This window comes from Prosopis cineraria, unplaced genomic scaffold (genome assembly GCF_029017545.1).
Source record: "Prosopis cineraria cultivar Desert tree isolate PC_DT_omini unplaced genomic scaffold, ASM2901754v1 PC6, whole genome shotgun sequence".
NCBI lineage: Eukaryota > Viridiplantae > Streptophyta > Magnoliopsida > Fabales > Fabaceae > Prosopis > Prosopis cineraria.
Window position 1 is genome coordinate 33157095 of NW_026555337.1, and position 12153 is coordinate 33169247.

Genomic DNA, 12153 nt, shown 5'->3' on the forward strand with positions numbered 1-12153 from the left:
CTAAAATGGTCTCGCCCAGCTTAATTTATATTTTTATGGACTTTTATTAAAGTCTCTCCAGCTTGATGGGGGACAAATCAGGATACTAGTTGCTCTGCACAAGTTTTTTTTTTTTGAAAAAAAAATAATATTCTATTCTTTTATTATTGTTTTATGATTAGATAGCTTAATAGAAAAAAAAAATATTTCTCACATCCAAAACTTGAACTCAATATCTTACTTTTTTTTAATTCCATTGCTCATTATCGTAAGAAACTTGAGGTATTATCATCTTCCGTCTAGACTAATCCAAACTCATGTTATGTGAGATTATTATTATCTACAACAATCTCACGAGTATCTTATGATATTTTAAGATATTTACTTAATACGATCGGGTATTTCGTAAATTAAACTTGAGATTGTTAAATAAGATGATTCAACTTTTTTAACCATTTAAACCAAGCACCCTCGTTCTGAAATTTACTTGAAAAAACAATTGTTAATTAGGTTTTTCAAATTCACTTCATAATTTACCCGTAAAGTAAGGCATTTTTTAGTCTTTCAAGATACAATCATTGCCTTTTTTTTCAAAATGTCCCTATTGATAATGACTTTATATTTATGATAGAGTATTTAATAGGGATACATATAAAAAGATAAGGTTAGTTTGAAAGTAGGTAACTATTTTATTGGGAGGTGAGATTCAGTTAAAAATATCTTACATTTTTTAATGGAGGGAGAATATAAATATATATATATATATATATAGTTATGACATTAAACAATTTGTTTTTATGCATATTTGATATTTCTATGACCAGAACTAGGGACCATGTTAGTAACATATATATATATATATTATTACATTCAAGAAAAATATCATTCAAAGACTACTGAAATAATTTAATATCAAAATAAAAAAATTCTAAAATATCATTGTTAGACTAGAAGATTGATTTGAAAATGATTTTAGATGGAAAACACTATAATATACTTGTTTTTCTTTTTCTTTTTTAAAATTTGTCAATTAACTAATGGTTTTATGTTAAATGCAAATAGCTACTTGTTATTTAATGAATAGTTGCTTGTTAGAACATAATTCACATTTGTCCTTTCTCACAACTAAGTTTTTTTAAGATTGTTGAGTTTGTTAAATGTGAATGAATATTTGTTAATTAACAAATGGCTATTTGTTGAAACATGACCTACATTGGTTCTTTTTCACAATTGAACTCTTTTATATTTTTAAACTTGTCAATCAATGAATGGTTTCTTATTAAATGCAAATGAGTATTTGTTAATTAATAAATAGTTACTTGTTAAAACATGATTTACACTTATCCCTTTACATAGCTAAGCTCTTTCATATTCATGAACTTGTTAATTAGCTAATGATTTTTTATTAAATGAGAATGAATATTAGTTAATTAATGGATAACTACTTGTCAATAAAAAGAAAGGCAGGGTAATTATAGTCTTTTTTTTATCTAAAATTATTTTCAAATCAGTCCCCTGATCTTACAATGATATTTAGAATATTTTGATCTTTGATTGATATTAAATATCATCAGCGGTCATTCAATGATATTTTTTGTTTCTTTTTTGAAACTTATCAATTATGGAATGGTTTCATGTTAACTGGGAATATATAATTGTTAATTAATGAATGACTACTTATTAAAATATGACCTATACTTGTCCGATTATCCCTTCTCATAACTAAGTTCTTTCATATTTTAAACTTTTTAATTAGCGAATAACTTCTTGTTAAATGTAACTTGATACTTATTAATTAACGAATGGATACTGATTGAAACATTATCTATATTTGTCCCTTTCCACAATCGAGCTCTTTCATATTCTTGAAATTGTTAATGAACAAATGGCTTCTTGTCAAATGCAAATGAGTACTTGTTAATTAACGAATAATTTTTTTTTTAAATATAATCTACATTTGTCCCTTCCCACAATCAAGCTTTCATATTCTTGAATTTGTTAATTAGCTAATGGCTTCTTATTAAATGCGAATGGATACTTATTAATAATAAATAACTATTTGTTAATAAAAAAGAAAGGTAGGGGTATTATAGTATTTTTTCATCTAACATACTTTCAAATCAGTCCTTTAGTATTACAATGATATTTCAAAATTTTGTAGTCCTTGATTGATATTAAATATCCTCAACAGTCCTTCAATGATATTTTCTCTTATATTTAACCTTTTTTTTAAAAAAAAGCAAAGAATTATTTCTGATATTATATATATATATATATATTTATATATAATATTATGAAAGTCAATTTCATCTTCAAAAATTGAATTTAATTGAAAGAATAAGAAGTGACAAAATAAATTAACACTTTACGCTCGTATAAAAAAAAATACGGATATTCCCATATCAAAGCACTTACGTAAAAAAGTTTGGATCATTAATTGAAATTTCATGAATAATTTTTTTACGAACAAAAAATTAGGTATAATAGTTAAGTTTTGCTGTAAATTTACTATATACTTATCACAAGTAATTTTTTTACACTCAATACATCATATAACTAGATTTTCTTGTACATTTTATGAAATCTAAAAACTAAGACCCAATTCACCACTTTAAAATGATGTGACTTGCTATTTCGTATTAATATATGAGATAATTACACAATTTTTTCACAACGCAATTAAATAATACAAGCTTCATTAATAATTTAGCAGGGCAAAATGATAACTATTATCTTACTCTGCTTTATCAATAGACCTTGTGTTGTTTAATTGTATTGTGGGAAAACTCAACATAATTCTCCCTTGATATATTTTCTTTAATGCTTCGAGAAGAAAAATGTAGAAGAAGGAAAACTAAGAGGACAATCCTAAAAATAGTATAAAAAAAATAGAGAGAGAGGGTTAAATGGTAAATTGGCCCCTAAACTATATATCTATGAGCATATGGGACTTTATACTTATTTTTGATGTAATGTTTTCTTTCAATATTTCAAAACAGTGTGATATGACTCTTACCATTAACAACTATTAATTTTAACAATTAATTAATTAAAAAAATCATAGAATTTCTTGGTCTTTTTATGTAAGTTTTTGGGTCATTTTTTGTAGTTTTGAGTCTTTTTGTAAATTTTGGTTGTTTTTTATAATTTTTGAGATCTTTTTCTATTATTTTATGGTTAAATAATAGTTAAAATTAACTTTTGTTATTAGTTGGGATCATATAACACCATTTTTAAAAGTTAAAATGAAACATTGCTTAAAAAATAAGTTTAAAATCTTAGATTTTTTTTGACCATATAGTTTAAAAGTGAAATTGTCCTTTAACTTCAAAAATTAATATTTTTAGAAATTTCTCTCCATAATTTTCTTTCCTTCTTATTTTTTTCTCACTTTTTTCTTGATCCAAACCAAGCCTAAATATCCATCATAATTCAATTAAATAGACTAATGTCTACTCCTCTCATAATATACTCTTTCTTTGGTAACATAGCGGCAGGTTTCCAAAAAGACATATAGGTCTCCACTAATTCTGAACCAACCAATTACTTGGTTCAAAATATGAACACAAACGTCTCCTAGCCGCTGAACCAATTAATATGGCCTTTATTATTTCATTATAAACTCTAACAATTAGCTTAGTATACCAAATTTTAAAAAGCAAAAACAACAATTTCTCATCTATATATATAGTACTATATGCTGCTCTCAAAGCATACTCAAGAAACAGTCCAACCTCAACGACAACCATGAGAAACAGAGTCTCACTTTCACTCTCCTCTTTCCTAATTCCTCTCTTCACCATCACCATCTTCTTCTCCTTCTCTCAAACACTAGCTCTTAACCCCGAATGTGAAACCCAAGACCATGGTTCAACCCTCCAAGTGTTCCACATCTTCAGCCCATGTTCCCCATTCAAGCCCTCAAAGCCACTCTCATGGGAACAGACAGTTATGCAGCAGCAAGCCGAGGACCAAGCCAGGGTTCAGTACCTGAGCAGCCTGGTGGCTCGGAAGTCGGTCGTGCCGATAGCCTCCGGCCGGCAGATCATACAGAGTCCCACTTACATTTTGAGAGCCAAAATTGGGTCTCCCCCTCAGACCTTGCTTGTAGCCATGGACACCAGTAATGACGCTGCTTGGATTCCCTGTTCTGGCTGTGTTGGATGTCCTTCTTCGACATTCTTCGATCCTTCCAAGTCTTCCTCGTTCAAGAGCGTTACTTGTGCAGATTCTCAGTGTAAGCAGGTGATGAACTTCTCTCAAACAGCTTATGTGCATTCTTTTTCTTTCTGGGTTTCTCGTCTTAGATTTTGAGATTTTCATCAGTTTCTTGATAGATTTACAGTACATATGAAAAAATACTCTTCAAAGTGAAACATAATTTGGCTTAGAACACAGTGTTCTGGATTGTTGAGAACAGAGTTTTGCCAGATCTACAAGGTTGGAAAATTACAGAGGATTTGAAAAAGGAAAACGTGAGTGTGGGGTTGAGGAAGATGCATGTTGGAGGAATAAGCCAAATAATACTGTGGAGTCACGTGAGAGCGTTTCCGATTTTCTTCATTGATTTTGGCACTTTCTTTTCCGTATTTAGCTCCCTCATGATTATATTTTAAAATTATAACTTTTTTTTTTAACTTTTTGTACTCTTAGATAATTTAACTCATGTAAATTAGTTTTTATCCTGTTCTGAGTTTTTCTTGCTGTATGATTTTTTCTTAAACGAAATGAAGTTTTCAGTTCTTATTTAAAAAAAAAACTCATGTAAATAAAATATTAACAATTTTTTTTTTCACATTTTGACATTGCAATCTACTTTTTTTAATTAAAAAATGTAAAGTATCTTTTTGAAGGATTGAATGTTAAAAAATATAAAGTATGTGTAATCTTTTAATATATAATTATTGCCTTTTTCAAAAATACTAATATTGAATAAATTACTTTATATTTATTTTAGGATGATAGTAAAACACATATTAGATAGAGATAAATATAAAAAGATAAAGTTAGTTTAAAGACAAGTAATATTTTATTAGGGTGAGATTCAATTAAAAATACTCTATATTTTTTAACGGAGAGAGCATTTTTTTTTCACTTGAAAATTATTTTCATTATTTTTCATTTTTTTTTAAAAGTCAAACTAAAATCGATTTGATTAAAATGACTCAAAGGCCCCCAAAAAAACAAAGGAGCAGAAAAGTGAGTATCTTTATCAATTTATTGTAATCAACATTAAGTCCTTTAAATTAAATTTAAATCATTTAAATGATTTAAATTAATTTTTTATTTTTAATATTTTTTAGTATGGTGTCTTGTGATCTTATATACAAGTTATATTCAAGAGAGAATTAATGGTTGTTTTTATAAATCATTTTGTATAAAAATAATCATTAGTTATTTTCTTTCAACTTTTTCCCGGAGCAATTTACTTTGGATGAAGTAAAATATCAGAAGTAATAAAAAAAAATATTTTTAAAGATGATATCTTTGATATAGATAAATAAAAAAATTTCTTTCTTTTTTAAATAACATCAATAATTTAATTATCTCTTCTTAGTTTGGATGAGATAATTAAAATAAATATATATTCCTTCCTATCTCTATTATAAAGCACCTTTTAAAAGAATTCTTTAATTCTTAATATAAGGCGCTTGATATTAATGTGTCATTAATTTTTTTTCAATACTATCTTTATTTAAACTTATTAATTATGAGAGAGAATGCAATATAAATTTAATTTTTTTATTTAAATATGAGTAAAATTAAAAATTTATTTTATTTTAATATAAAGGTAATGCTTTACCCTCTTCATTATATCTATAAGTTATTTCTCACATATTTTATCGAAATAAAAAAATCTTAAACCTTATTAAGTGAGTATTGAAATTTAAAAAGTTGTTACCTATATCCTTTAATAAAAATAAAAAAATTTAATAATTTTTTCTTAATATTTAATAAAAATAAAAATAAAAAAAATATAAAAGATAGTAAAATGTCATATAGATAAGATCAAAGAAATAACTATCTTTTCTTTGTTCTTGTGAATTAATTAAATAACAATGCAATAGAAATGGAGTATATAAAATTGAAAAAAGCGTGATATTATATTAAATTAATTGTTGTTTATAATTCTTAAAAAAATTATAATTTTAGCTGTCAAAATTTAACAATTGAAACCGTAAAATCATTAGAAAATAAAGAATTGAAGGGGGATTGTCAAAATAATCATACAATATTCATAAATTTTGCGGCGCCCTGCTGTGCAAGTACCCTTGCTTGCCCAACACCCTATGAGGTACCCCAATCAAATTCAATCACTTTCCACGCGCCACTCTAATTGCCCGTGTAATTCATTTCCCATCATATCAAATTATTGATCCAAAATTCCAGAACTTTGTCTGATACTTTCATTTGATTCTCATGTAACACCATCCAGCAGGCAGGAGTTCACGGGACTAACATTAAAAAAGCCGCTTTTTCACTTTTCAGGTCCCCAATCCCACGTGTGACGGCAGCGCGTGTGGGTTCAACTTGACCTACGGTGGTTCGACCATTGCTGCTAACTTGGTCCAAGACACAGTGACTCTAGCCACCGACCCAATTCCGGGCTACTCATTGGGCTGCATTCAAAAGGCAACGGGTAGCTCAGTACCTCCACAGGGCCTGTTGGGTTTGGGCCGAGGCCCATTGTCTTTACTCTCACAGACCCAAAACCTCTACCAGTCCACATTCTCTTACTGCTTGCCCAGCTTCAAATCCCTCAACTTCTCTGGGTCGTTGAGGCTTGGGCCAGTAGCCCAGCCCATTAGGATCAAGTTCACTCCTCTTCTCAAAAATCCCCGGAGACCATCTCTCTACTATGTCAACTTGGTCGGTATCAGGGTTGGCCGGAAAATTGTGGATATCCCGCCGGAGGCTTTGGCCTTCAACCCCACCACTGGTGCTGGCACCATTTTCGACTCCGGTAATGTTTCCCAGCACAGTCAAACGAACAGTAATTACAATATATATATATATATATATAATAAAAGAATAATAAAACTTTTAATTCCTCAAGTTTTTATTAGTTATCATTTTGGTTTCTCAAACTTAATTTTTATTATTTGGATCCCTTATATTCCCTCCATCCTTATGCAGAAAATATTTTTTAAAACATTGTTTTGTATCCAAATATAAAAGGTGTCTTGATAAATCATTGTAAAATTAATTTTGATTTTTAAATGTTATGTTAGGTACGGTGTTCACTCGTCTGGTTGAACCGGCTTATATTGCTATTCGAGATGAGTTTCGAAGGCGAGTTGGTCGGAACCTTACTGTAACAAACTTAGGAGGGTTTGACACGTGTTACACGGTTCCGATAGTTGCACCGTCCATCACATTCCTCTTCTCTGGCATGAATGTGACGCTTCCACAAGACAACATCCTAATACACAGCACCGCCGGCAGCACCACTTGTCTGGCGATGGCGGCGGCGCCGAGCAACGTGAACTCTGTCCTAAATGTGATAGCCAACATGCAACAGCAAAACCACCGTATCCTCTATGACGTGCCAAATTCAAGACTTGGTGTTGCTCGTGAGCTTTGCACTTCATGAATTGTATTTTTTTTTTTTTTTTTGGGTTTGTATTTTGTTGTCTACAAGTGTCATGGATTTGGTCGTAATAAATGTTGTCTCCTAAGTTTTTTTTGTTAAGGTGTTTGATCTTTGTGGATTGGATTTGACTTTTGCTTTAGGGTTTTGTTGATGATTATGTAGAACATATATAGTGAACGCAATGGATGATATGGAACTAAATTCAAGCTTGTTATTAGTTAATTAAGTTGAATGTAACTTCCTTGTTTCAATTAGATATGAAATGATAATAATAAATATGATTATGTATCTGTTACGAAGTGTCCTTCTATATGATTGTGAGATTGTGCTATTTTATATTTCATATTGCTTACATAATTGGTATAATACTTCTCCCTAATATTTAATTTAAACTAAACTATATAATCAATTTTTGTATACAATTATCCATTATTTATGGGTCGAGTCAGGTAAAACCACATTAGCGGCAAAACTCTCCTAACAAATATTAACATAACTACATATTCAGTGAGACTATTGATTAAATCAACATAACTTCTTACTAGTTGAGCTATATACTTGTTAGTAAACTACACTCAATCTTTTAATTCTAAATATTTTTAGCATGTTTCCTTAGATGGTTTATTTTTGTGATAATAAAACTTTTAAATTTCTTAAATTTGTCTTTATTATCGATTTACTCTCTTAAATTTAATTTTTATCAATTTAATCTATTATATTTTCCTGAATTATTACACAAATTTTTTAAGTTAGATAGACTCTCAAATTAGTTTAATATATAAAGTATATTAATAATTTGACATGTAGCTCAATGAGGACAAATTAGCCTCAAATCAATTTATTTTTATCAATATAGTTCCTTACACTATGTTTTATTCTTTTTTAAAAAGAAAATTGAGTCTATTTTTTTACCTAAGTAATTGAAATATACTTCTTTTCATTAATGCAAATAGATATCATCAATATTACGTTATCTATATCAATAGATTTTAGGAAAAATTAGGTTAAGAGATCTAATACTATCAAAATTTATTATAAAAGACCGTAAAAATTAAAATTAGGATGAAGGACTAGAGTAAGTATAATTGACTATTATAATCTTGATTTAAAATTTGCAAGCCTTAAAATTAACATAAAGTACTATCCAGGTTACAAAAATACTCTTTTAAAAATAAAGTTATGCAATTTTCATTTTCACACCCAAAAATAAAAAGTATTATCAAATTTAATAAAAATATAACATAAAAAGTATTTACTTTTAAATAATTGAATGAGTATCTTTTTAAATATATACTTTTAAAAATAAAATCAATGTAATTTTAAAAAATCTTTATATTTAAGAAATTATTCAATGTTGCCAAGAACACATTATCTCAATTTCTAGACTCGTGGACTTTTGAGAGCGATGAGATTATTAACTTGCTGTGATGCTTGTATTAATTTGGTTTTATGTTAGTTTTCTGTTTTTTATCTCCTAGTTACATAAAAAAAATAACTTTTTCTCAAATAATATGATTTTGTTAGTAATTGTCAAATACAACGTGTGAGATGTGGTCATGAAAATAAAAAATGTAAGAGACATGATTAGGAGTAATATAGTATTTTAAAATATGTGTGAGACTCACAGTAAAAAATTATTTATAGTTATGAGACTCATAATAAAAATAATATATGTGAAACCTAATTTTTCGTTTTGTAAAGATAGAAGATTTATCATTTATTGTTTGTATTTGATATATGAATAAGATAATTAATTGTATAATAAAATAAAAAATTAAATAATTATTATAAAATAGAATGTTTTATTGTTTAAATCAATTAGTTTATTCTCTCAATTTTTATATATAAGCAAATTTTTACACATTCATAAAAATTTGCTTATAATCCTAATAATTAACTTTAAAATTGGAAAATTTGCATTAAAATGTACTTATAATTAATATTTCATTTTCCTTCATGATAATATCATTTAATGAAGAGCAATAAAGGAATTTCATAAATGCTCTTTGAAAATTATTGTTCATCTACTGTTGGATGAACCGTAACCATGATTTTCTTCAAAAAAAATAATTTTTGTATATTAAGAGTTCATGTGGGACCCATAACAAAAATTATATAATGAATAATTCAACATACATTAATATTATTATAAATATTATGTTATGGATATCTATAAATCATAGATTTTAGAATTTATGTATCCTTAATGTTCTTATGAATAGCATGAAAAGAGTTTCTTAGTCTTAATAACTTATAACTTCAAATGTTACATAATGCACTATTATATGCCTTATTATATTTTTGTAATATTAGAACAAGACTTAAATGGTTGAAGACCTATAAATAGAGCTCACATTCAAAGCATATATATATTAGTGAATAAGAATTCTCCTCTGTTATTTTCTCTCCATTTCTTGTATTGTATTGTCCTCCTTTACTCCTCATATTAACTATATTTTACAACACGTTATCAGCATGAATTAGCTCTGAAAATAAGGTATGAGCTTTTAGCTAGATTAATGTGTTCTTATATTATTTATATATATATATATATATATATTATTTTATATTATTGTTTTATTAACATTTATGGTTATGTTGTTCTTATATTTTATTGTTTTATTTTCCTATCATTTTATTTTCTTAGTTATAAAGTAATTTTAAATTTCTCCATTTTATTCATTTGAAAATAGTTATGTGATTAGTGATTTAATTTAATCAAGTCTCATTTGACATTCATTGCTTTATTTTTATTAGTTATTATATATTTTTATGAAGATTGCTATACTTATTTTTCTTTCTTTATATTTGTTTATTTGATGTCATCATCATGATTATTATTATTATTATTGTTATTATTATTATTATTCATTGCTTTATTATTTATTTATTTATTATTTTTATTATTATTTTAGTCCTCCATTAAATTAATACTATATCTACATATTATACATTTTGTGTTTGTTTATGTGTGTGTATTGATCAATTTATGTTGTTAATATAATTTGTTTTATCATATGAATTATTTATTTTATCCATCAGTTTATTTGCTTTACTGCATTTCTTTATCTTTATTATGCTTTATTTATTTAGTAAATTTGGTTATTTATATTTGTGTTTTTTTTATATTGTCCCTCTTTCTATTGTGTTTTATTATAAATTATATTTTAGCATGTGTGTGTGAAATATATTTTTTACCATAATATTTATTTATTATGCTTTCTTTATTAATTTTATCATAATTCTAATTGTTATTATTATTTTAGTTTGAATCATGGCAAATCTTACCAAACTTGAATTTATGGCTCTTGATATTATGAGATAAAATTATCTATCATGAGTGCTAAATGTTAAAATTCACCTAGATGCTAAAGGTTTAGGAAATGTAATTTTACTTATAAATTAAGTAAGTAGTCAAGATAAGACTAAGGTAATAATATTCCTTCATCATCATCTTCATGAAGGGCTAAAAAATGAGTATCTTACAATAAAAAATCCACTAGAATTGTGGATTAACCTAAGAGAAAGGTATGACCACCAGAAAAATGATAATTTTACCTAAAGCTCGATATAAATGGATGTATTTGAGGTTACAAAATTTTAAAACTGTAAGTGAATATAATTCAACAGTTTTAAAAATAAGTTCTCAATTGAAATTATGTGATAAAAAAATCAATAATGAGGACTTATGAGAGAAGATATTTTCAACTTTTCGTGATTCAAATGTGCTCCCACAGTAGCAATATCATGAAAAGGGTTTTAAAAAGTATTTTAAATTAATTTCTTATCTTCTTGTGGCTGAACAAAATAATAAGCTATTGATAAAAAAATCATGAAATTTGTCCCACTGAATCAGCTCCACTCCTTGAAGCGAATGTGACTATACATAGTAATTATCGTGGTTGTGGATGCGGTCGTGATAGGGGACGTGCTAATTACCATAATAATGGTGGTGGTGGTACTAGTTATAATCCTAATACCCACCAAAAGAAAAAATAATGAAGGGCAAAAAAGAGATAAGAGCGGCCTTCAAAAGCTATTGAAAATCAGTATTATCGATATGATATGAAGGGGCATACCTGTTGTACGCCTGAGCATCTCGCAAAGCTTTGTTAAACCTCCATCAAAAGAAATTCAAATAATGTGGAATCAAATTTTACTCTTCAAAATGATGATGATGAGGCACATTTTGTATACAAAAATGATAATATCAATGAGCTGGATGATAATAATAGTCTTGATGCTATGGCACACTTAGAGGTGGTTGATTTTTTTGAAAATCAGGATTAGACAAGTTTGGTTGAAAAACAATTAGAATAATTTGAATTATATTTTTGGATTATGTTTCATGTTTTCTTGTAATTTAGGTTATGTTTCATTTAGCTTTCTTGTTTTCTTGTAATAAACGCATTATTGCTATGAATAAATTTTATTTTATTAAGTATTTATTTTAATACATTCTCTTTCTTTTATTGAAGAATATGAATATTCCCTTTTCTTTTACTGGACACAAGAATGAAGATATATGTCTCGTAGATAGTGCTACAACGCACACCATACTTAAAAACAAATAATATTTT

The 12153-nt window shown here is 27.2% G+C and overlaps 1 protein-coding gene across 1 annotated transcript; it reads left to right on the forward strand.

Moving 5' to 3' along the window:
- The first annotated feature begins 3679 nt into the window (after positions 1-3679).
- On the forward strand, positions 3680-7868 carry LOC129313748 (aspartyl protease AED3-like). Its single transcript, XM_054957114.1, has 3 exons — positions 3680-4224; positions 6469-6943; positions 7212-7868. Exons 1-3 carry the CDS (start codon positions 3727-3729, stop codon positions 7571-7573), a joined length of 1335 nt encoding a protein of 444 aa, XP_054813089.1. The 5' UTR covers positions 3680-3726; the 3' UTR covers positions 7574-7868.
- The last annotated feature ends 4285 nt before the right edge of the window (positions 7869-12153 follow it).

Excerpts from the sequence above, each read along its gene's own strand:
- LOC129313748 (XM_054957114.1), top strand. The coding sequence starts at position 3,727 with ATGAGAAACAGAGTCTCACTTTCACTCTCCTCTTTCCTAATTCCTCTC. Across the intron at positions 4,225-6,468 it reads CAGATTCTCAGTGTAAGCAG|GTCCCCAATCCCACGTGTGA; the intron begins GTGATGAACTTC and ends TTCACTTTTCAG. Across the intron at positions 6,944-7,211 it reads TGGCACCATTTTCGACTCCG|GTACGGTGTTCACTCGTCTG; the intron begins GTAATGTTTCCC and ends ATGTTATGTTAG.